The sequence below is a fragment of the Chenopodium album genome, chromosome 23, assembly GCF_948465745.1.
Source record: "Chenopodium album chromosome 23, dcCheAlbu1.1, whole genome shotgun sequence".
Lineage (NCBI taxonomy): Eukaryota > Viridiplantae > Streptophyta > Magnoliopsida > Caryophyllales > Amaranthaceae > Chenopodium > Chenopodium album.
In genome coordinates this window covers 22,692,903-22,720,088 of record NC_137856.1, presented here as the reverse complement: position 1 = coordinate 22,720,088, position 27,186 = coordinate 22,692,903, and the positions used below count along the sequence as shown (strand labels likewise).

General features: G+C 36.9%; 2 protein-coding genes across 2 annotated transcripts; one reads left to right on the top strand and one right to left on the bottom strand.

Moving 5' to 3' along the window:
- The first annotated feature begins 2,712 nt into the window (after positions 1 to 2,712).
- LOC145608616 (acireductone dioxygenase 2-like) lies at positions 2,713 to 5,597 on the top strand. The gene is made up of 7 exons (XM_081664230.1): positions 2,713 to 2,863; positions 3,956 to 4,067; positions 4,152 to 4,246; positions 4,348 to 4,462; positions 4,610 to 4,734; positions 5,103 to 5,173; positions 5,264 to 5,597. Exons 1-7 carry the CDS (start codon positions 2,843 to 2,845, stop codon positions 5,328 to 5,330), a joined length of 606 nt encoding a protein of 201 aa, XP_081520356.1. The 5' UTR covers positions 2,713 to 2,842; the 3' UTR covers positions 5,331 to 5,597.
- Positions 5,598 to 6,652: 1,055 nt separating this feature from the next.
- LOC145608442 (transmembrane emp24 domain-containing protein p24beta3-like) lies at positions 6,653 to 12,962 on the bottom strand. The gene is made up of 4 exons (XM_081664059.1): positions 12,619 to 12,962; positions 11,202 to 11,388; positions 10,980 to 11,087; positions 6,653 to 6,965 (listed from the first exon to the last, which is right to left on the bottom strand). Exons 1-4 carry the CDS (start codon positions 12,841 to 12,843, stop codon positions 6,832 to 6,834), a joined length of 654 nt encoding a protein of 217 aa, XP_081520185.1. The 5' UTR covers positions 12,844 to 12,962; the 3' UTR covers positions 6,653 to 6,831.
- Positions 12,963 to 27,186: the final 14,224 nt, after the last annotated feature.

The following is a 27,186-nucleotide window of genomic DNA, read 5'->3' as shown; positions in this document are numbered from 1 at the left end:
GAAAAACTCACCCTTGCTCACATAAGATTTCAAGCTTTTAATCGAGTTAAGAGTCCAATTCCACATAAGTTGATTAGAGTGCTCTTAATGTTCTTGTACTAGAGTTTTTATTCTTTCTTTCGAGTTGTAATTTGGGGAATGGGGAAGTTTGAGTGAGCTTCTGTATTGGGAGAAAGAGAAGGGAGAAAGAGAAGAGAAAGAGAAGAGAAAAGTGAGAAGAGAGAAATAGAAGAGAAGGAGTAACAAGTTGGGTGACTTATTCCTCGGGGCTTCAAGTTCATTGAGGAACTTGAAGTTAGAGTCTTTAGTTTGTAATAGGATTTATTGCCCTATTCTAGTGAATAATTTTCCCTAAAATCCCAAGTGGTCGTGGTTTTTCTCCTTGATTTGAAGTTAGAGTCTTTAGTTTGTAATAGGATTTATTGCCCTATTCTAGTGAAGATTCTTTCCCTAAAATCCCAAGTGGTCGTGGTTTTTCTCCTTGATTAGGGCCAAGGAGTTTTCCACGTAAAAATCTCTCATGCACTTTAGTTCCTTCAGTTTATCATTCTGTTCCTTTAGCTTTACTTAATTTTAATTCCGCAAAAAATTTGGCTAAACTCTCATACTACAATTCAACTCCCCCCCTTCTTGTAGTATTCATAGAAACAACACTTCTAGATTATATTAAAACATAGAAATCTCTTTTCAAGCCCCATCCAATAACACAATTATTGGACCCATATTATGGATCAAACTAAACTAGATTGGATGTTTTTCATAAATAGGGTACGAAAATAAATATTTTCGAAAACAAAAAGAAAGAACTATTTTTATTAAAAACATATTAGAAGACAGAAATAATCACGAGACTCTTCTACATTTCACCTTGTTCGAATTATTGCAGATACATAGTTTAAGAACACTTTGAAAAGGGTGGGTATTAGAAAATATAAGAGTATGTAAAAAAGGTGGATGGGTTTAAGATAAAGCAAGAAATAATGTGTACAAAGGTGGCTGAGTTTAAGATAAGACATGTGAGAAACATTAAGAGGTGTATATATTATGGGGTTACAATGGTATAAAGTAAAGTTCTAGAAAAAAAAAAAGCCACAAATGAAAAGTGAACAGGGAAATAAAACATATATTATTTTTCTGCCAGATCACTCAAATGAGAATAATTTGGCAAGAATGTTGTACTCCTTTTTTTTTTAAGTGAAACATTTTGACTTTTTACACTATTCATTTGATCCAGTTTGATGCCACATCAACACACCACATCATCATTCAAGTAAATCTTTCTTACACCGGTATTACACCACATCATCGTAGTCAGGGGCGAAGCCAGGAATTAAGACTCAAGGGGGCCAGGTTTATATTAAACAAAATAGTACGGTATTCGTATTGTTTCTCCAACATTTTTTTCACATCAAAAAATTTATTCTAAGACTATTATAAATTAGCTTTGACCATAATATAGTATAATATTTAATACACTGCAAGTATAAAAAAAAACGGTGGCAGTAGATTGAATTGTATGATTCTACTCTCTATATAACATAAACCATATGTTATAACTATTACTAATTAATATTATAAGTATCAATAAAAGAAATATTTCGTCAAAACAAAAAAAAAAAAAAAAAAAAAAAAAAAAATCATTAAAAGAAATAGTGTAGGAATGATTGGATTAAAAGAAATAGGTAAAATTAAAAAAATAAAAATCAAAGGATAATGCTTGTATGCCAGGAATCGAACCCCTGCACTCAGAGCCCACAATGCAAATATAGTGACTCTACCATTAGGCTATGACATATAAGGTAGTAATCATGTAAGAGTTTAAAATTTATTCTAATACTAAGGGGGGGCAGCTTTGTTAAAAAAAAGAGCTAGCAGTTAGACCACGGGGGGCCGAGCCTCCACCAGCCTCCCCCCCCCCCCCCCTCTGGTGGCTCCGCCCTTGATCATAGTTACTCCCTCCGTTTTTTTTTTATATGCATCACTTGGGAATGCACATAGTTTTAGGAGATAAATATAATATTGTGAGTGGGTGAATAAATTATTATAATAAAAGTATGATGGGGACCATGAAAGAGAAAATATGTGAGAGAGAATAAATATTTTATTATTTAAGTGGGGACATAGAAGAGAGATAAATGATAAAATAATTTGAGTGGGGTTTAAAGTAAGAGAGAGAAATAATAAAATATAGTATAACTTTACCAAATATAGAAGTGATGCATATAAAAAAAAACACTCATAAAAGGAAAGTGATGCATATAAAAAAACGGAGGTAGTACTATTTAAGGGGTTAAAGTTACTATAAAGCAGTTAAAATAACCCTCAAATTAACCATCTTACAATATAAAAATTTGCAGAAGCTAGATTGAAAAACCTTAAACTCTGATACCATGAATGTCAAAAGATATTTACAAATATTCACAAAATATATCTCCTACTACAGCAGAATAACTAAAATACATATCGTATATTCTATCATTTACCATCTGACACATAACTTATTTTGAACTAGGTTAGATCCCGTGCCATGCACGATGATCTTTAGTAATAGATATAATTATATAGTATTGATTGAGAATTATTACTGTAACACTTTGAAAATACGAAGATATACCTAACTTTAGGTATCTCCCGTGTATGAAAAATTTTACCATTGACCTATGACCCCGATACCCCGTATTCCCATTTCAGGCTGTCGAATATATGAGCAATGCGCTGACGTAAATACCACGGACCCTTCACGCTACCCGCGTCTCTAATAGCCCTTAAAACACGAACCTTCCACATTTCCCCCAAAACTGCGCGTTGCGTCCACAGAAATCTAGCAACACAAACTCTAATCATGGTGTCCGAAGCTCCTAAGGTATATTCTACTACTCTTTTGTTTATGCTATCATTCTTCTTCAGCTAATCATTTTTTTTTTTTCTGATTTTTCATGAATTTTTGTCCCTTTTTTAATTTATGCTTGATTAATTCATTTCCTATAAATTTGACGGACGTTATGGTTATTTGATTTGTTGCCGGAAAGTTCTGGCTTTCTGAAAAAATTTCTAAATTGTTTGTCCGATTGCAGAATTGGTATTGTTTGCTGAGGAGTTTTTGAGGAAGAATAAAATTTTGGATGAATTGAAATGAAAAAATTTATATAATAAATTTAGGTTTTTGAGTTTGAAAATCTTATATTTTGTGAGTCCCTTTCTCATCAGATTTTGATTTTGTATGGGCTAATCTTTATCTTTTAGATCACCATGGCTTGGTTAAACTATTTATTTGACACAAATTAGTTGATTATTAGTTTGTTACTTTTATGGATTGACCTCAGCCCTTGGGTGTACCGAGAAGTGATGCTGTTGCCTTGATCAACCCGGGTGTTGATACACGTGATGCGCCTTTTGTATGGGGGTGCATCATAAGGAGCATACCTCCAACCCACCTTATTACTAATAGGTAGCTATTTGTAACTTGCTGTCCCCATTTCCCAAATAGAGTTGTTATTAAGGGATTATCATGAAAGCCTTTAATTGCAGCTTGATTATATCTTTCAGTCTTGTCCCTGTATACTCTTTTGTTGAACTTTTTAGTTGGCTTGGAAGTCTTTTACATCATTGATGGTATTGTTCGATTATTTACTACAATTGATTAGAGGGTGACTGATAGAATTTATCAATATTATGTTCGTTTGCAAGTACATGTGCCAAAGCTAGTGTTATAGGTTAGGTTAATTGGTAGTTTTGATGCTTTGAGGAGCTTATATCCCTCAGAAATTGGCACTTGGCACTGACTTTTGGCCTTTTGAGCATGTACTTTGTGCCGAATGTTGGTAGCAAGGCCTTTTGAGAGTAGTGAACTTTTTATTTAGACAATTGTATTTTGCGTTGAATCCTCAAATATCAAGATCTATTGACTATATCATAATACTGTTTCTCAGTATCCTCTTTTCTTCGTGCTTTACAGGATCTTAGGGAAGAAGTCATCCAAGCATGGTACATGGATGACAGTAATGAGGATCAGAGGCTTCCTCATCACAAGGAACCTAAAGAATTTGTTTCTCTGGAGAAACTTGATGGTGTGTTAAATGAACTATTCTTCATTTTGTACAACATTTTTACTCTAGCATGTCATTTATTTTTCTCTCTCGTGTAACCTGAAGAACTGGGGGTTCTAAGTTGGAGATTGGACGCTGACAACTATGAAACTGATGAGGAATTGAAGAAAATTCGTGAAGCTCGAGGATATACCTACACGGTATTGATTTTGCCTGCTTATTTATTCTTTTGAGGAGATCATGAATTAAACTTGTTTTATTTGTGACTCTGTGTCACCTCACACACTCTTTATGCATGAAGGATTTCTGTGAGGTTTGCCCTGATAAGCTTCCAAATTATGATGAGAAGATTAAGCATTTCTTTGAGGAACATCTGCACACTGATGAAGAAATCCGCTACTGTGTAGCAGGGAGCGGTAATGTTTGAGCTTGCATTTTTTTTTTTTTTTAAAAAAAAAAAAATCATTTTTTTTATTTTCTTTTTTAATGCAGCTCTAAAGGAGGTGGCGTTTATGCTAGAAGGAAAAAATAAACTGATATTTGTGTATAATTCTTTGTTTTAGGGTATTTTGATGTGAGGGGTCTTGATGATAAATGGATACGCATATGGGTGAAGAAAGGTGCTATGATTGTATTGCCTGCAGGAATTTACCATCGTTTTACTCTGGATTCAGACAATTATATTAAGGTATGATTATTGTGGTATATTTATTCATCTTGTGATGTCAAATTTACACATTGCAATTGTCATGATGAGATATTTCTTGAAAAATGAGGACAAAGAAAAAGCATATAAATCCAACTCTCCTCATACTCCATGTAGATTTGTGGTGGGTAATATAGTTCTTATAAAGTATTACCGTATTCCTAACCTGAATTATTCATGAGAAATCAAAACATGCTTTAACTAGATGTGTAATAGGTTTCCTTTGCCTGATAGGCCTTGTATATTATTGTGTATACTTTCTCTTTTCATCCACGAGCCTTGAATATTTTGTACATCACATCTTCATTCATTATTTCACAGTTTACTTAAGTTAGCTCAACTTTGTGTAGGCCATGAGGCTGTTTGTTGGTGATCCAGTTTGGACACCCCATAACCGCCCTAACGATGATCTGGCTGCCAGGTATGTGCTGGCATTTTCCCTTATGAATTGGTAAATAATGAACCAATGTTTGTGTGACAAATAAATTTGATCTCTACTTATTGTTTTCAGGAAGGAGTATCTGGAAAATTTCGTGAACAAGGGCACTTCTAACCAGGCGATTGATGCTACAGCATGAGCTACTTTCTTCAGACGAAACGTTATGCTGGAAATCTACAAATACCATGCTGTTGATGCAGAACGAACAACTTGCTGTAGAGAAAAATAATGATATTGAACTGCATAACTGCGTTGTATGTCTATAAGTACAGATAATGTATTGGTGAGGGGATCTTGTAGAACTTTAATTTGTTTATGGACTACATCTGTATATTGGCCATTTATTATGGTGTTTGGCTAATTGGAGCTTTGGAGCACAATAATAAATATGAACACCTTTATTTCATTGGGGTTTTAAACAGTTTGATTTCATAGTAATTTTGAGATTTGTGGTACTATGGATATGAGTTATTTGAATTACTTGCAAATTTTAATCCAAATAGTAGCTTTGATGTTGAAAAATCACTTTAGAGTATAGATCAAATTTTGATTTTAGAATTTTTTTTTTTAAGTTCAATAACCGACTTTTAGCTGTCAAAATAATCTTTTATCTGTGTCAAAAAAAAAAAAAAAAAAAAAAAAAAAAAAAAAAAATCTTATTCTAAATAGAATTATGTGCTTATTATGACTTTGGTTGCTTAACCTAACATGTTTTTTGGAGATTGCTAGTTTGTCAAATTTAGATATTTGGATTCGTGATTTTAATATACTACTCCCTCCATCCCCAAAACTTTGTCCCTTTTGGCAAAATTTCAGTCCCAAAATGATCGATCCATTTGCAAATTTTAAGAGTATAGAGCTACCAAAGATAATTGAAAAAAAAATTGGTTACCATTAAGAAAAAGCAAAAACAGAGGGCTACCATTCAGAATTTCCAAAAAAAAAAAAAAAAAAAAAAAAAAAAAAAAAAAAAAAAAAACTCATCAATTGGCATTTTTTGTTTGAATCCAAATTAGTCAATACTAATGGGATTAGATTGGATTTGAAATCATAATCTAAAATCCAACTTATAATTCCAGTTTTATAGTACTTGTGTCAAATCCAAATCAAAAACCAAACTTTCATCCCTATTACTAATTGCTCTTTTTATAGCTAGTATTAATTAGCTTGACTCCCACTTTATTGTTACTTTCGTTTCCAGCACAAACAGTTATAATCCATGGTTGATAAATCTGTGGTTATTGCTGCTCTTCCATTCAGTTTCTGCTGTTGGCAAGGACCTGACCGTACCTCATTCAGTTTCTGCTGTTAATAGTCATTTGTAGTTGTGTACTGATCAATACTTCATTACTTTGTACGGACCATGTCTAAACAATATCTGTTTTGATAATGACTATAATCAGTTTCTTCTATTGAGGCAATGCTTCCCTCCAACGGAAAGAAACATACATTGACAGAGGCTTTCAGTCCTGCTAATCGAAGTAACTTTTTGCAACATATCTACCTCACGTACAGCCAAAGTCAGGATAAATAAATAGAAAGTGGCAAAAGAAGGATCTATAAAACAAAACAGCCAACATACGCTCTGTTTTTCGTATCTAAATCTAGTAAACGACAACAAAAAAATTAATAGCTGCAGCTCAAACACGGTTGTAACCCACAGACTTGCTGAACAGTTTACGAATGTAAACGACTTGAAGCCCACTAGCTGCTATCAGCATCAAATATTCGGCCAATGTATAAAAGATGACACGCTTTCTGGTGCTCTCATTTGCTGCAACAAAGAAACATGCAAAATGAGTTAAGCTAGGTTGCAAACAGCAAATAAATAAAAATAAAAATAAGCCAAACCAACTAACTAGTATCAATCTTGATGCAGAATATTGACAAGTTACAACCTTGTAATGATGAGAGACTTTTTCATGCTTCAAAGTGATAGGAATGCGAACTTGAGGGTAGTATCCAACTTTACATGTTATAAGATTTATTTATCTATAAATTTTCCACAAATTAAGTGAGAGAACTAGAACAACAGAGAAGGAATTGAAAATCAAATATGTAAGATACATCCTGCCAACAGGAAGTAACCTACAAAAGATGTACAGTACAATAATAACAATGCAAGGCTCGAGCACATCCTTCAATGAGATAACTTCTCCAGAAAAAATCTATATAATCCCATAGAAAGGAGGAAAAAAAAAAAAAAAAAACCTATTCACAGTTCTTTCAGCAGTCAAAATACAACAGACAATGTAATGCATTGAAAAGCAGGCAATTTGAAGCTTAAACTGATTAATGTAGCAAAACTTGTAGGTATATATTTCAACAGAAAGGGTCTAAAAAATGTTTTGAACCAAGTGGGGATTTTCACACACTAACACCTTCAATTAAATCCAACAGAAACGGCAGTTAAAAAGTCATAAAAATAAATGAACTAAAATGCTCCACTGAATTTGCTCAAGAACCCCCGTCTTATCTCGGATAATTAAGAGTGGGTTCCAGTCATGAAGACTTCTATAGTTCCAAAGATGTGAGGAATGTACTCATTCTTATGCTGAATCCTTCTTAGAAGTATAAATCAATGTGGGGTTGTTCTAAGTGATATGTGGGTTATTACTGCTTAAGGAAGGTCTCGAGTGCGAGCCCTACTGTACGCAAATATCCCCATTGGGAGACTCGCCCACCAAAGCCAGGTGCCTGACCTGGGTCAGATCCAGATGCAGCCAGAGCATAAGCTCCAGTGAATCGGGTGGGCAGCCATAAATAAGAGTATATAAACAGCCTTAATGGGATCAAATAATGGCCAACCTAAATGTCCATGTTTTATGTAAAGGAGGAAGCCAATCTTTAAAAGAAACAAAATTGGGCATATAGTTTAAGGTGCATTATTCATTTTCCTTGTGATCATCAGCATGAAAAATGCTTGAAAGACGAGACGTAGAAATATTCTGGCAGCCTTGGACCCTTGGTTGGTATAAAAGAAAATCAATGTGTTGATGAGATCAAAGGATATTACTTCAAAGCAGTAGTAGAAAATTTCCTGGTACTTGAGGAGTTAAGAAAATGTACGGAAAGAGCTTTGTGATTGATCCATTATCAGGGCGTAAAGATTATAGCATTGGATAAGCATCTACCCAGAATTTTTGTTCAAACTATGTAACGAGAAGGCGAGGAGCATTTGACAAGACCCAACCACTATTTCTCTTAGAGCATAAACTTCAAACAAATATAAAGCCTTCAAGGGTGAACAATAAGTGAAGTGATTTCTGCACAGTTTGATCAGATTTTTAGAATGTTTTAATAGAGACTAATGTTGCAGGTAAGTCCACTCTTGTGCACAACTGTCACAACCTCAACATAACTCTTAAGTGTCACAAAAACACAGACAAAACAAACACCCAAAATAATCACCTTTCATCATATAAAAGTAACGGAGCAACATTTTTTGTCACTGTTGATCCATCTTACCAACACCATGAAATAAACACACACATTTAATCAGTATAACAAAAATGCCAGCTCCATCTCTATAGTTAATAGGCTGAATCTCTTTTCAAAGAAACTTAAATCACTGACCTCACTCAGAAAATTGCAACCTAAGATTGTTTGTATAGTCATGCAATAATGTTAAGATGATGCTTTGAGTATCAATCAATTCTCAAACAGTCTAGCAAGCAAAGGTTTACTGGCTACAATGGTGCCAAGAAAAAAGACTTAATTGTATCAAAGGGGTGCTAGATGACTAATGGATATAAGCAATCAAATCTGCACATTCGTCAGAAGCCACTGGGTTCTCCTGGGATCAGATCTAAAACTCTAAATGAGTGCGGTAACAGAGTCAAAATAGAAATTTAATCCTCTATCAAACCCGTGTACACTCCTTAGATATCCACTGAAGACAGATGTATTATGAGATTCAGGCAATACATTAGATGGACAATAACAATTTCTATTGGCCTATTCCCTTTTATCTCCAATGCTATATCACTAAGCCCACTTTCTCCATGTCATTTATAACTCCATTCAATTCATCTTTGGCCTTCCTTTACTACAATTATAATCTCCAATAACCCAACTCTCCACCTCATCGGCATCTTACATACCCAAACCATCTGATTCTCCCTATCTAATTCTCAATATCTAACTCCAACTCTCGTCCAAAAATCTACATTTCTAATGTTATCCTCAATGTAAGTTTCCTCCAAAATTGTACATTCCTAAGGTTATCCCTCAATGTGTTCCCATACATCTCTACTATACTCATAGTACAATGTGTTTCTTCATAAGCTCACAAACATTCCAATCCGTACAATAATGTTGGTCTAATTGTCTTCTTAAAGAATTTCCCTTTTAAGCTTTATAGGTACATTACGATCACAAGATTACCCAGACAATTCCTGCTTTGCTCTCCATTTGAAACACCCAAACTTAATTATATGAGTTATGTCCAGATCAATGTCTCTTATTTTGTAGAATCAACCAGATGTACTTAAAACATTCATTAACAAGTAACTTCTTATAGTTTATACCATCCAGTGTCACAACTCACAACACCTTAACTTGACCCCCTTTTAATGCTAAAATGGTACTCCATGTACTACGCGTTACTCCTACCAAGACTAACCCTCTAGATTTTAGTTTTTAAAGCCATGTCTCTAACTTAACAGTAACCCCAGGGGTCCCCTGCTTTTGTTTCATCTACCAAAACGATTTCATCTACAAATAGCAAACACTACAAACACCTCATCTAGAACTTATCATATGTTTTGGATAGACCTTGTAAAGATGATGTGTACAGTGAAACCCATAAAATCTAACAAACCATTATCCAATATATGGGGGGGGGGGGGGGGGGGGGGGGGGGCTGGGATAAAAATTTAGCAAGTGGTCTACACTTTTCAATTCAATATAACACCTTATACCTATGTCAAATTTCATTACAGAAAAAAACATCATATTAGCTTTCTAATCCTTATAACAAAAGTGGTGGCTGTTCCTTGGAGCACGGCAAAGATAAACCAACAAAAAACTCTCACAGCTTCATAAGATCACTAAACAAGGTGCACAACAAAGACGCAAAAGACCAGCTGACTAGCCTTTATGTTCATCTCCTTATTTCAATATAACACTGAATTTTAATGGAAAGAAAAACAGCAGTGTAGATCTGCTAGAATATTCAGATGTTCTGATTTTGTCATAGAAGGTTTAAGTCCTATGGACACTCTCATAACTAGGAAGACGTTCAAGATAAATTCAGTCCTACAATGACAGTGATTATCCCAAAGATAGATTTAGATTTTTTTAAAGCAGATCCCAGACCTCTTAATGAGGTCACACCTTGAAACTTTTGAAACAATAATTGATAATTCCCCTTTATTTTCATGTTAAATTATTTCTGTTTCCAAGCAACCTAGACTCTCAGTTGGCTTTGGCATGTGTACAACATAACTTTCTCAAACAAAATAGAATAATACGTAGATTAGAATATGACGATTTTTACAAATAAATCATAGTAAACTAGCATGAATTTGAGGAATTTGGCAGTCTGTGGGATTCCCTAGATTGGTAATCTTGAGATTCAGAAGCTGTGGTCCCCTAATTCTTTGGTGACCAATTCTTTCATGTGATACAACCTTCACCTTCTCTCACTAAAAAAAGAAGTAATCTCTCGCAGTTCAATGTCAAACCAGTTAAAAATCACAAAGTTCATAATTCCCATGCGCCCATCTCACAGTTTAAAAGAGGACAAGAAAAGGATAAGCATTCAAAGAAAACTATAGGAACTTACTATGACGATGACGTGTATCACGTGCTTTCAAATACTTCTGTTCTGCCGTTACAGACTCCAGTGCTTCTCTGAGCTCAGCAATTTTGACATTGATTGGGTCCAAGTGCTCTACATAGCAGTACAACAACAATGTGTAAAACGTGAAAGACTGATAAAAGGTATAAGAACATCAGCATACTCTATAAGGGAAAGAATACTTAATTGATGGAAACATTCACAAACCATCTTTTGCAATATTATGCTCGCTTGGAATATGGCCAACGTGAATGTAGAAAGAGACAGTCTCTGGTGCTGAGTATGGATTGTGAAAACAAAATTTATACATCCCACTTCGGGGAGCTTTCAGTTCAAACTTGTCACCAGCTGTTCCTTTCTGAGTGTGGACAACATTACCTGCCGGAGATGTCACCTGCAATGAACCCACAATTAGCATGGTTGAGCCAATTGGTAGCGAGTACATAGATCCAGCAATCCAGCATTCGGATACATAACTGGAATGAAAGCACACATGCTAGGAAGGTATCCCAGAATCCTCACCAGATTGTAACACAACTCTACCCTCAAATATGTATGTACATTTTCTTAAATTTCCATTCCTACTTGTTACTACATGGAAATGTGATTTGATTGGAAATAAGAATTTGTAAAGCTAAACACATATTTGGATATGTAATGTACGAAGTATTATTCAAAGCATTACTATGGACTTTGGCATGTGATTTTCCAATCAAAACAACACATGGATTCATTACCATAAGTCCATTACTAAACTCATTATCTTAACAGGCACATAAGTACTGTCAATAATTCCGGAAAACATCAAGTTCAAACACCAAAACTTGAACTTTAATCAGCATCATCTCTAAGCTAATGGCAAAAGCTCAATTGTACATCGTAAAGCTTTAATTGATAATGAAAGTTTCACAATATATTAACTTCTTGTTACAATGTATTAAATCGAAATAGTTGGATTAACTTCATATGCTTCTAATTTTCTCCGATACTACGGCTGAATCCTCATCAGCAGAATCACCAGCTATTACTCGTAAAAAACAAACATTGTAAGCTGGACATGAGCTACATCGAAGTCTAATATAAGACTCAATGAACCGTTATTGCACTGCCTTTCCCAATATCTTTATGAATCATCATAAAAATATAGTCTTGTAAAAAAAAATTACATTACCCTATAATTTTCTCGATACTACGGCTGAAAGCTAATCAATAGAATCACTAGCTATTACTCGTACAAAACAAGCATTGTAAGCTGGACATGAGCTACATCGAAGTCTAATACACGCATCAAAGAACCAGAATTGCACTGCCTTTCCCAATATCTTACTTTGTACATGTATTATGAATCAACATAAAACTATAATCTCGGAAAAAATTACACTACCCTACAATTTTGATTCAATCAATAACTATAGAAAAAGCCTAAGCAAATTATTCCAAATAATCCACCAAAGTATTTCCCAAAAATGCATATAATTGAAAAAAAAAATCAAAATTTATGTAATTTTCAACAAATTGGAGATAAATAGCAATCCCAATAACTCTAATCAACTTAAATCATCAATTAAAACACCAAAAATCAACAAAAAAAATCAGAAATTGTAGAAATTAGGGATTGACATACAGTGAAATCGATCCCAGGGTGATCGGAGCTCCAAAAAATATCATGATCAACAACAACGAAGTTTCCAGAAATTGTGTCGCCTTCGTAAAGAACATATTCATAGATACATTCGACATCGTTTACAGTGACGGAGAGAGCAGAGATGTTCGAAACATAGCAGCTTAATAAGAGTCCAAGTATGGTGTAGATCTGTATCAATCGATTTCTCTCTCCTTTCACCGCCATATTAACCGGCGAAATTCCGGTTGTTTTCCGGCGAAGTTTGATTCAACGGAGAATAGGAAGGGAGGATGTGGAGAAGGAGATTTGGAGAAGAATTGTATTGTTGGTTTTTTTTTACGGTGTCCTTTGTTTTGTCATACAAAATTTGTTTATTTGACGTGGTGATTTGTGATTGGTGATAACACGTATGGAAACATGGCTTATATAAGAGTAATAGGACTGTTAATAGGAGTACAAGTAGTTTATTAAATAAACTAGTTTGTGGAATTGTAGCAAGGCCGATGCATCGGGTTCTGTTAAAATATCATACTTAGATTTGCCATGTACGAATTTAATAAAATTCATTGTGAATTATTCCAATCTTTGAAAAATTATACAATAATTTACACAAAAGCGAGAAACTTTGATTTAACTTAATTAGTTGAAAAACTTTGATGGGCATATGGTTTGGGCATTAATAATGAATTACCATATAACAGGTATAAAAAAAATATGAAATGAAAAATATGGAATATATATGTTCACTAATGAAAAAAAAATCTTCATTGGTATAGTAGAAGATTGTTTAAGAAGATTTGACAAAAAAATAAAAATAAAAAGAAAAAAAACATTTTAGAGGGAAAATACAGTACCGGAAATGACACGTGTCACTCATGGTGTCTTTTTTAGTACTCCGTATTATGTTATTAATGATTGATTTTTTTGAACGTATTTAACAAACATATTATATTGGCATTATCCAAGGTATGCGTATAAAGTGCAGATTCAAAAAAATAAAAATAAAAAAAAAAAAAAAACATTGATGACATTAGTTGGCGGAAATTTTTTAATGAGGATGCGACACGTAAGATAGGGAGGGGATGTATAATGTCAACAATTTTCTATTTTAGTAGTAGTTAATAAATTAAAAAAAGTACCTTAATTTTAAATTAATTTACATTTTGAAAACATTACATTTGTTTAAAACAAAATTCATAAGAAGGAATAAAAATTACATGGAAAAAGAAAGAGAGATGAAGTAGTATATTTGGGTGTTGTTTAGTTTACATACACAATCATGGGAATTGGAAGTTCTCAGGAATTGCAAAATGAGTAAGTTGTTCGGTTGAATAAAATTTTGTGAAATAAGGAATGTAGAACTTCCTAGGAATTTCCAATTCTCACAAAATGTACTCCCTCCGTGTTTTAATAAGTGTTACACTTACCAAATCCGGCCGTGTTTTAATAAATGTTACACTTCCTTTTTTTTGGCAAAAAGGTGCATTAAAATATTATATCTCTCTCTTCTCATGGGCCCCACCCAAACCCACTACTACTTTTTTTGTTAAATTTTTCCACTTACATTCATTACTTTTCAACAAGCTATTAACCTAACTATCTTTCTCTTACAATTTTTTAATACTCTTACTACCCCACTTGGGCACTTGCCTCTTATTTTATTTAAGTCAATTTAGTTACCTAAAACTATGTGCCGATCAAACTGTACAACTTTAAAAAAAACACGGAGGGAGTAGGGATTTACTTACTAGTTCCCCCTAGGTAAGTTGAAATTCCTATGGGAGTTAACTTCCCTCATTACTAACCAAGCAACTTTATGGCCTGTTTGGTTTAAAGCATTTCATTTAAAATGCTGGATTTGGATCAAATTTCATGTTTGGGTAAACCAAAACATTTGGATTTAGAATTGGCCCAATTCCAACCCAATTAAAACTCTAGTCCATATATGAGAATTTGAAATTCAATCCAAAACCCTATTATTTGAAATCCCAAAACTAAAAAAGATTGACATTTTGTTTTCTCTATCTTCGTGCTATTTCAGTGTCGCACATCAAGCTTTCTCTCTCTTCAAGTTCTAGCTGTCTCTCTCTTTAAGCTATCTCACGCAAGCTTTCTCTCACCTAAAGTGTTTTCTCTCTCACCCTTTATTGTGAAATTACACTTCTAAGGTAATCTAATCCTACCAAATTTGAAGGAGAACACAATTCTAAATTTTAGGGTTACTATGGCGAAAGTCTAATCCAAGTTCAAAGCAGCAAGGAGTGGAAGTTTTTTTTCAATTAATAATCTACTTATTGATTTGTGTGATAAGCTTTCGATTTTTTCTTAATTTTTGGTTTTAATTTTGTCAATTTGATAGAATTAGGGTTGTATATTGATGAATCCGACTCATCACATAAGAAAACCCGAGCCAAGATCACACTCACAATAAATATAATCAAAAAGCATAATTAACATAATCAACAAGAGAGATTAAGGAAAGACGGAATTACCCTTGTAGCGTTCTTCGCTCGTACCCCGAGCTCTTACTTCGGAAAGCTTGAGTTTCGTGTTTAGCGAAAACCTCTTACGGCATCTACCCGCAAGACTCCCCGACAAGGTCTATTTCTTAGAGGCTAGCTAAGCCCGACCAAAATTCTCGAGTTATTATATGTGTTTAAAGGTTTTCTCAATGGAGATGCCTTTTCTAACACCTTACTCAAGTGATTTTTCCTATACCCCAACTTGGGTATTTATAGGGAAAACCAAGAGTGAAATCCTCTCTCCCACCAATGTGGGAGAGTTGGTAAAATCAATATTCTTTCTTTATTTTTAAATAAAAAATAAAATTAAATATCCAACAACTAATTAATCAACAAGTGGCACATTTAGGAGAAGAGTTAGGTGAGGACCATAAGGAGGGGGGGACCAAACTTGATCCCCAAGCACCTCCCTAAGAATCAAACACCTACACACATTAAACCACCAATGGATGGCTGCCACGTGGCACCCCAATTGGGCACCAAGGCAGCCGAGTGGGCTACTGCCACGACCCAGCTGCTGCTAGCCTAGGCTTGCGGCTGCAGCCAGGACCTAGCTAGCTGCTGGCCATGACTTGCGGCTGCCGCCTCGGCCCAGCTGCCACGGCTAGCACCATGTTAGTTGTCATAGTAAAAAACGGGGGCTAATGCCTCCACCACCAATGTGGCCACGACCTCGCATCAGCCGCATGGCAAAGCCATGTCTCGTCCCAAGTATGATCTTCCTCCTGTTGTGTTATGCTTAGGGATGTCAATGGGGCGGGGCGGGGCAGATGTTGGCCTTCCCATCCCCATCCCCACCTAATATTCTCATCCCCATCCCCATCCCTGCGGCGGGTCCAAGTTTCATCCCCATCCCCGCCCCACCAAGTACAACTCCAAAACCATCCCCGCCCCACCCCCCACTTGGATATCCATCCCCACCTAATCCCCACCAAAGACCCGCCTAATCCCCACCCAAGATCCACCTAATCTCCGTATCTCAAATACACAATCCTACATAATTAATACGAATTATAAAATAAACGTTCTACGCACATTTTTGTGTTATAATATAAGTGTCGTACAAAGTATTATAATTAATATTGTATTTTACGTAATTATTTTATAAATACTACAAAAGTATGTAATTTTACTTTAAAAGATATATAGATGTGGGTATGAGGTGGGGATGGGGCGGGTACGAAGTGGGGCGGGTGGGGGGGGGGGGGGGGCGGGTGGGGGGGGGGGCGGGGATGGGGCGGGTATAATTTAAAATCCACCCCCGCCCCATCACCCATGGCGGGTATGGTTTTTATCCCCATCCCCGCCCCAACACCCGCCAAACCGATGGGGCGGGGATGGGGCGGGTCTCCTACTTGACCCGCCCCACTGACATCCCTAGTTATGCTTTCCTAACAACCTATCGGTCCGATCTCGCAAAGGCGGGGCACTCTAAGAAGACTCTAGTAACCTCTCAACCACACGAGATTGGCCCATGGGACCATTATTGTGTTTCTGTCATTTGGGAGTTCATTGGAATTACTGAACCAAATCAATATAAGGCTGTTTAGGGGGCAGGTGCTCACTCATGAGTTGGTGGCCGACCTTGGGTGGCTTCATGGCCATGGGCCATGGGCGTAGCCTTGGACATAGGATTGCCTATGGAGGCTATAGCATGATGGGATTTGGCCAAGGGGTTGGATTGAGCTACGACTCGGTTCGAAACGGTGCACTATGGCTGGAACATGATGGCTAAGAAGTGCGAAGCTCCGGGAGTCTAAGCATAACTTAGTGTGTGGTTGACATATGAGGTGAGCCCTTTTTATAGGGATCAAGAGATGGGTAGTTACTTGACGGTTACTTGGATGGCTTAGTGAAGGACGTGGGTGACGGTTACCTTATATAGTGGAGATCATGGGAAACGGTTACCACTCCGCGGTAATCGCTCGGCAGTTGAGATGCATGACGATGACGTGGCATTCATCCCTTAAATGTAGGAGGGATGGTTAGTGGGGAAAAGTGGGCGGTTATAGTAACCACCCTCAAAGCCCACTACCCCTACTGAAGTGGCAAACATGCATGCAAGACACCTGTGCAAAGTGACGGTTACTTGATAGTGGGTAGTTACCATGTAGTGGGTAGTTAACAAAGTAGTGGGAAGTTATTCATATTTGGCTGGGATGTGGCCAACCGTTGAGTAGTATAAATAGAGGACTTGCCCCATTCATTGGGAATTCACTCATTCGGGCTCTTTGCCTTGTATTGTACTCTCGTTCTCAAAGTAATAAAAAGTAGTCTTGTGTTTGCCTTTGTTTGCTTGTCTTGCTTTGTTTATCGTAGTAGGCTGGTCTAGACTTGGTGTAGACGCCATCACGGAAACCTCCTCGGTCCCTAACTTAGAAAAAAAGTTAGTCCTTAAATTTTCCCACGACACTAGCCATGGTGCGCTAGCACGCACCAGGCCAGCCAACATAGGCTCATCTTGGTGCGTTTGCTAGCCACCTCGGCTATACCAAATGCCCCTAGGCTTCGGTTTTCCAAGGGAATTCCGATCTTAGGGGTGTTTTGGTAAGTTGTTGATTAATTAGTGATTTTACCGTCTCATCTTTAATTATTTTGACTCGATTTCTGGCGCTCGATTTCGACGCTCCAAGCTCGAGTTTCCAACGTCTAAATATTAATTACTCGAGCGAATCTTTAATTCCTTCCAAATTAATTCGTCGTGTCGGTTCGTTTGTTGCTTGGGTGTGACCCGAAGGGTTTAGTCAAGATTAAGCTGTAATATAAATTATACATTAATATTACTGATCGGAAGCGGCCTCCACATAGGGCATTCCGATCAGTTGACCTCACTAAATAATTAGCTTTCTAATAATTCCGAACCCTCTATCAGAATAATACATTTGTTCAAAGGACACCATGCCCTAGTAGTGTATAGCCCTTTTCCTACGTCATCCTTATTACGTCCAGAAGTGTTTCTCGAAATCTGAGTTTGACTATCAATAAACAGATGATTTCTAAAATCCATCCGAGCACGACCGTGCATTTTCATAGTCTCGCTCTTTGAGAGGCCTTGTAAACAACAAAGACATGTTCCCTATTGTTAGTAGGGGGACATTCCTATTCTTGTAATGTTAGCTTCTTTTACTAAGAGGACCTAGCCGCCCGATTGCCGTCGTTATAATCCCCATGTATGGGAGATGTTTGACCAGCATCAAAATGGCCTAGTACTTAAACAAGAGAACTCACAATACTCATGGTCGAGGAAAAAAGTTCTAATAGCCATAATGAGAAATATACTTATGACGATTTTTGAACCTCTTAAAGTATTCTCATAGGTCGATCCAGTATGGTTCTAAACCAATACATGTGTAAATGATTTATGAAAAACATGTCCTTGTAGCACAAGAAACGGTGCTATAAATCATACTACACACTAATCTCAAATGGTCATTAATCGTCTACCATTTAAATGACCTTGATTAGGGAAAATTTTCGACTAAAATATTCAATGTTCACTTATTAGGTGTTTCTTTATCCAAGACATTGTCTTGATACCCTTTTTTGAATATTCTCAAAATCAAATGGACTCAATATTTAATTCTAAACCACAACTAAATAGCGACGGAGTGATAAAATTGCTTGAAAAATTTAATTACTTCAAAAACTGAATGGTTTATCATAGTATCTTACATTAAAATTGTCCAAAAATTAATCAAAACACTAAATAAGGAAATCAAAGCCAGTCTTTGACGTGCCTTATTCCCATTGCCTCAACGTGCTTGTTTTGCTTCACTTTAGACAAAGGTTTAGTAAGTGGATCGGCCACATTGTCGTCCGTTTCAACTTTACAAATTCTGATTTCACCTTCTGACTTCCATTCTCTTATCATGTGAAATCGCCTCTGAACATGTTTGACCTTCTGATACTCTCATGGCTCTCTAGCCTGAGCAATAGCTAGATTGTTGTCACAATAGAGATCTTTTGGACCCTTGATGGGGGATACAACATCTAGTTCACCAACGAACTTGCGAATCAAAACTGCCTCCTTGGCTGCCTCAGATGCTGCCAAGTATTCGGCTTTAGTTGTAGAATCTGCAATTAAGCTTTGCTTAGCACTCTTCCAAATAAACGCTCCTCCATTTAGACAGAATATGTACCCATACTTTGAATTGAAGTCATCTCTGTCTGTCTGGAAGCTTGCGTCGGTGTAACCTTTAACAACCAATTCATCTTTGCCACCATAGATAACAAATTTATCTTTGTTCCTTTTCAAGTACTTTAGGATATTCTTGGCCGCAGTCCAATGCGCCTCTCATGTGTCTGATTGGTATCGAGTCGTAGCACTCAAGGCATACGATACATCTGGCCTAGTACATATCATGGCATACCTGATCGATCCAATTAGCGAAGCATATGGAATCCGATTCATCCTTTCTCGCTCATCAAGTGTGTTTGGACAATGCTTCTTGCTCAAGGTTATGCCATGTGACATGGGTAGGTGACCTCTCTTGGCCTCCTACATGTTAAATCGTGCTAGTACCTTATCGATATAAGTACTTTGGCTCAATCCAATCATCCTCTTTGATCTATCCCTATAGATCTTGATACCCAATATATACTTGCCCTTAATTTTTGCATCTTTGTCCTACGATGGAAGGGTAAATTCTTTTGTTCTCAATTAACTAGGAAAGAGGCCTTGAAATAAAAAGCCATGCCTTTACAAACTCTAGCATTGGAATACTGTTTCCAACAAGCAATATGTCATTAACATGTAAGATTCGGAAAGCTATGTAACTCCCACTGACCTTCTTGTAAACACAAGGCTCATCTATATTCTTGATAAACCAAGCTTACTGATGGCTTCATCAAATCCCAGATTCCAACTTCTGCTTGCTTGCTTTAGTCCATAGATGGACGTTTTAAGCTTGCATAACTTCTATGCATTGTATTGGTCGACAAAACCTTCAGGCTCTGTCATGTACACAGTTTCTTCCAAAATACCATCAAGGAAGGCGGTTTTGACGTCCATCTGCCATATTTTGTAATTGTAACATGCAGCTATCACTAGGATGATCTAAACGGACTTAAGCATTGCAACGGGAGAAAAGGTTTCATCATAATCACCGCCGTGAATTTGCCTGTAACCTTTTGCTACCAGTCTAGCTTTTTAAATAAATACATTTCCATCTTTGTCGGTTATCAACTTGAAAATCCATTTACATCCGATAGGTGTGTAACCTTCGGGTAAATCAACCGAGTCCCATACTTGATCTTCAAACATGGAGTCCATTTCAGATTTCATGGCCTCTTGCCATTTTGCAGAGTCGGGGCTCGTCATAGCTTGCTTGTAGGTTGCCGGCTCATCTCCATCCACTACTAGGATGTCCTGATCCTCAGTTAATATAGCACCGAGATATCTATCAGGTTGAGATCTTGGCCGTTGTGACCTACGTAGGGTAACAGACTGAGCATTTGCATTTTCGTTTTGACTTTGCACATTTTGAATTTGACCAATATTAACAGTTGCTTCAGTAGCACTTTCATTATCAATTTGTCCTTGTTGCTCGTCCTCTCGAACTTCATTGAGTTTGGTTTATCTTCCACTTGTCATTTTGGAAAGATGCTCCTTCTCCAAAAAGACACAATCACGAGCAACAAACACTTTTTTCTCGGATTTATTGTAGAAGTAATACCCCTTGGTTTCCTTTGGATACCCCCGAAAGAAACACTTGTCAGACTCTGAGTGAAGTTTGTTAGACATTAGTCTCTTGACATATACTTTGCAACCCCAAATCTTGAGAAAAGACAACCTTGGAGGTTTCTTCGTCCATAATTTATATGGAGTCTTTTCCACACCTTTTGACGGAGCACGGTTCAGTGTTAGTGTCGCGGTTAAAAGTGCATGTCCCCAGAAAGAAATTAGAAGATCGCTAAGACCCATAGTCGATCGTACCATGTCTAACAAGGTTCGATTTCTCCTTTCGGATACTCCATTCCACTAAGGAGTTCCGGGAGGTGTCAGTTCTGAAAGTGTACCATGTTCTTTCAGATGGTCATCGTATTCATGGCCCAAATATTCGCCACCTCAATCCGATCGAAGGGCCTTGATTGCCTAGTTGGTTTTCAACTTCACCCTGAAATTCTTTGAATTGATCAAACGATTCAGATTTGTGCGACATTAGGTAGACATATCCATATCTACCATAGTTGTCATCTGTGAAGGTGATGAAGCATCGATAACAATTCCTTGCAGGTGTACTCATTGCTCCGCATACATCAGTATGTATTAGGGCCAATAAGTCACTGACCCTTTTTCCCAACTTGGAGAATGGTTGTGTTTATCATCTTGCCTAGTAAACATCCTTCGCAATTCTCAAAAGATTCCAAATCAAATGAGTCAAGAATGCCTTCTTGTAGAAGCTTCTTGTGCATTTCATGTTAATGTGGCCAAGGCGACCGTGCCACAAGTAAGTCTGACTAGACTTTGTAGTCTTAGCTTTCTTGGCGGGATTATTAACGTTATAAACTTCTTTGTCTAAAGATAGCACATAAAGACCACTTTCAGAATGTGACATACCATATAAAACATTATCGAGATAAAATGAACATGAATTGTCTTTCACTCGAAATTCAAACGTCCAACGCCGAAATTGAAATGATGTTTTTGGTAAATGTTAGGAACATAATAAACATTTTAAAGTTCTAAAACTAGCCCGGTGGGCAAAGACAAACTGAGAGTTCCTAAGGATACAACAACAATTCTGGCTCTATTTCCGACCCGGAGTTCAACCTCACCCTTCGCTAGCCTTCAAGTGTTACTTAGTCCCTGAGATTTTGAACAAAGTTGTGAGCCACATCCGGTATCTAATACCCATGATGCCGAGCTAGTGAAGTTTAAGTCTATAACAAAAATACCTAATCCAGAAGTAACAATTCCGTTCTTCTTATCTTCCTTGAACTATAGGCAATCTCTCTTCCAATGTCCCTTCTTCTTATAATAGAAGCATTTGAAATTAGATTTAGAAGATGCTACCTTCTTCTCCTTGTTGTCCTTGGTAGCTTTTGCCTTACACGGAAAGTTCTTCTTGCCTTTCCCTTAAAGCCCTTCTTCCTCTTGCCCGTGCACTTGAATGGCTTGCCCTTTTTTATCGTTAGCATATCATGCTTCCCCTCATCCTTGAGCGTTTGCTCGGCTTGCTTCAACATACCATGAAGCTCAGTGAGATATCATAGTTTATCTTGAACTAATCATAGCCTTTGTGAAGGGAATGGAGAATGATGTTAATGGCCATCTCGGTTGAATACCCCGCATCAAGCCTTCCCATGTTCTCAAACAATCTGATCATTTTGAGTACATGTGGGCTAAGTGGCTCTCCTTTCTTGAGCTTAGTCTCAAGGATCTGCCTGTGGGTTTTGAACCTTTCAATTCGGGCCTGTTCTTGAAACATATTCTGAAACTCAAATATGATCTCATAGGCCGATTCTTTCTCGAAGAAAGTTTTCTAAAGGTCGGGAGACATAGTGGCCAGCATTATGCACTTGACATCCCGATCGGCCACTTGCCATCGGTTAAGGGCGGCCTGAGTCACTTCCTCATTGGGAGCCTCGGGCATTTCCTAAATAAGGACAAACTCTTTCTGTTTTTACATAAGAACAATGCGCAAATTTCTTTGCCAATCAAGAAAATTTGGCCCACTCAACTTCTCCTTGTCGAGAATTGAGCGTAATGAAAACATGTTGTTTGAAAACATGATTCTACAATTGAAATAATTTGAAATGAAAAACCATTCATAATACTAAATAAGATTGAATTTGATTCATGCAAATTTCAAAATTATTTAACATCTTATTTACACATACAAAATTGTCCTATTTTGTGAAAATAAGGCGATTCCAAGATCTAAGGGATCAACAAGTAATTAGGCATGCTTTGGCTTGTCCTAATACTTATTACCCCAAGGTAACCAATACCTTGCTAATGGCTCCAAGTCATTCTTTGTTGGATAATCGTCGCATCTAATGCCCACTTGACGATGTATATCTTTTGCCACGATATGTGAGGACTTCTCACTCATACCGATGAGTTTCAACCAAAACCAACATGCACAACCGGTGTGCCTTACTTTCCTTGGAGAGATGGTGATGCCTCGCTTTGGCGTAGCCCATCACCACCTTCGTTCGGTCGGTAAGTGTTGTTTTGGAAAGGCAAGTTTTACTCAATATTTTTAAGGACCTAAGGTTTCTATGTTGGTTGATTTAAGTGAACTTAATAATCATCACAACATAATGAAATCCTAAACATGAATCTAACATATCATTCATTTATATAAGCACAAGCATAAATATATATAAAGCATAAGTAAATGATGCATTTGGCAACTAGCATGACCCCTTGAGTCTTCAAGTGTTCAAGGGTCTTCTTTTGCACTTTCATGGCTTCGCCTTCCAATAACCTCCGTCTTCAAGACTTGACCAAAAATTATGTAACTACTAATATCTACGATTAGGACTAATCTAAATATTAAGGTACAAAAATACTTTCGGTTCGTAGACCATATTTGGATTTACAAAAATATATCACGGAACGTAGTTCGTATTTTCTATCCTAATCGGACCCCACTAGTTGCCATTTTAAAAAAACTGTGAGAGAATATACATTACATTCATCGATTCACTATTTGTGAATAGCCTATGCATTTTACAACGATAAACAAGTAACAATGCATAAACACGCTTAAACTAGTAACTAATTTAGGTGGTTAATACGATTAACGTGCCTAACTAAAACTAGTCAAAGTTGTTTAACCGATTATGTAATTTAGCGCAATTAATAATTAAAACTCCCACTAAACCGCATCCATCTTAATTAATCCAATTAATTTAGCCTGTAAACCCAAAATTTTGCTAATGCCGCTCAATACCGAGGCCTAGCCTCCAAAATTTTAATTCAAATAAACAACCATAATGAAATTAATTAAAATAATTAAAACGATTAAATAAGCAAAATTACATAGTCCAAAATGTCCAAGTGCCCTAGCACTAAGACTTGGAGTGCTCACTACTCGCACAACCGATTGATGCTCAAGGAACGTGGGAATGGGTTACGATGTCGCTTACGCGTTACACCGACCACATCAACGAACCTTCACACACCAAGTCGTTGGCCCATGATGGTCATGTCGCGCGAGCTCATTGCACCACATTGCTCTGTAAGCAACTTCTACGCACACTAACCCCTATCATGCACCAACATGCATACATACATATATAGCATGCTCCGTACCACAAGGCTCGAGCTCGCGCAAGCAAGCCACGGGCAGCCGAGCCACGCACAGTAGGCTGCATGGCTGGCATTGCTGTTGCTTGGTTGGCCGGCCATGCTACTGGCCGCAAGCAGCAGCCACGCAAAGGGCTGCACCACCTCGAGGCAGCCCCATGGCAGCCACATGCAGGCTGCTATGCAGCCCGACTCGCCAAGGGATGCTTTGACTTCGATTTTCGTGCCATAGCCTCGGGTTTTTAACCCAAATTTTGCGTGACTAAATAATTTATTCTAAAATAATTTTAGAATTAGTAAAATGAGAGAAAAAACAAAAAAACAAAAAAATTATTACAAGTCCAACTTAAATAGAATTCATCAAGGTGCACTTAACCAAAATTATTTCCAGGAACCATTCTTTAATAATATTGGTTTAACTTGATGCAATGAAATGAACAAGGGTAATAACTCACTATTAGTAAACTTTAATTAATCATGAGGATTTTGACAAAGTAAAGGGGGTTTGGAATTATGAACACAAATGTTCAAATAAAGATTGATTCCAACTTTTTAACTTGTGAATTCTTGAAAAATCATCTTCTAACATGAAGATTAATGAAATTTCTATCACAAGATTGAAACTTTATGATTACAATCAACTAAATAAATGATTAAATCAACAAAGGTCAACAAAAATTCATGGAATTTAGTAACTCAAAGTTTCAATCCCTTAAAACAATTAAAGATTAAATCTTTAGTGCTTAGAAGCCTAAAATAATAAACTTTTCACACTTAATGCAATGAATATGCAACTATGTGAAAATTTAACAAATCTTTCAAGCACAAATTACTACCAAGCAACCATGCTTAAAGAGGTTCAAAAATACAGAAACATTAAGGAAAGAACCAAATGCATAATCACCATAAATATGCCATTAAGATTCAAGGTAAGAAAAACTTAAAATTTTTTGTCAAAACGAAAAATCCCTCGAAAAAGGCATTTCTAGTTGGATTTTGGCCTAAATCATAGTACCAAAGGAGATAAAACATTTCCGGAATGCCTTTTCCACCCAAAATTCACTATTTTTGGCCGAACATATGGGTTCGAGGGCCAAAATCACATTAAAAACGGGATCAAAATTAATATAACCGAGCTAATAATCAAGTTAGCAACATAAAACCAGAAAAATAAAGCCATAAAACAGCTTGAAAATCATGATTCTAAAAATAAATGAGCAAGGCTTCGATACCGTTGTTGGGTTTTGATGAGTCCAACTCATCGCGGAAGAAAACCCAAGCCAAGATCACACTCACAATAAATATAATCAAAAAGCATAATTAACATAATCAACAAGAGAGATTAAGGAAAGACAAAATTACCTCTGTAGCGTGCTTCGCTCGTACCCCGAGCTCCTACTTCGGAAAGCTTGAGTTTCGGGTTTAGCGGAAACCTCCTACGATATCCACCCGCACCACTCCCCGACAAGGTTTATTGCTTAGAGGTTAGCTAAGCCTGACCAAACTACTCGAGAAATCATATGTGTTTAAAGTTTTTCTCAATGGAGATGCCTTTTCTAACACCTTACTCAAGTGATTTTTCCCATACCCCAACTTGTGTATTTATAGGGAAAACCAAGAGTAAAATCCTCTCTCCCACCAATGTAGGAGAGTTGGTAAAATCAATATTCTTTCTTTTTTTTTAAAACAAAAATAAAATTAAATATCCAACAACTAGTTAATCAACAAGTGGCACATTTAGGAGAAGAGTTAGGTAAGGACCACAAGGAGGGGAGGGGACCAAACTTGATCCTCAAGCACCTCCCTAAGAATCGGCCACCTACACACATTAAACCACCAATGGGTGGCTGCCACATGGCACCCCCAATTGGGCACCAAGGCAGCCGGGTGGGCTATTGCCAGGGCCCAACTGCTGCTAGCCTTGGCTTGCGGCTGCAGCCTCGGTCAAGCTAGCTGCTGACCATGGCTTTCGGCTGCAGCCTCGGCCCGGTTGCCGCAGCTAGCACCATGCTATCCATATTGCGCTAGCACGCACCAGCCAACCTATGCTCGGCTTGGTGCATTTGCTAGCCATCACGACTATACCAAATTCCCCTAGGCTTCGGTTTACCAAGGGCATTCCGATCCTAGGGGTATTTCGGTAAGTTGTTGATTAATTAGAGATTTTACCGTCTCGTCTTTAATTATTTTGACTCGACATCCGACGCTCAGTTTTGACGCTCCATGCGCGAATTTCTGACGTCTAAATATTAGTTACTCAAGCGACTCATTAATTCCTTCTGAATTAGTTCGTCGTGTCAGTTTGTTTGTTGCTTGGGTGTGACCCTAAAGGTTCAGTCAAGATTAAGCTGTAATATTAATCATACATTAATATTACTGATCGGAAGCGGCCTCCACCTAGGCATTTCGATCACTTGACCTCACTGAATAATTAGCTTTCTAATAATTCCGAACCTTCTATCAGAATAATACACTTGTTCGAAGGACACCATTCCTTTCAAGGAATATATTGTTTAACTTTTTTTTTATAGGAAAATGTTACATTTTTATTTAATTTTACCTTAATTTTGTATATTCACAAATCATAAACGAACTCTATATTAATCTGAAACTAGATTAGGTCATGTGCCATGCACGATAATTTTATTACGAGTATTATTTATAATTCAACACTATATTTTTTAACAAATAAAAATGGAATCTTTTATATGCTGTATGTAGACATAATATAATCATTATTTTTAATTATGTATGTTATTATATGAAACATAAAATATATGAAGTATT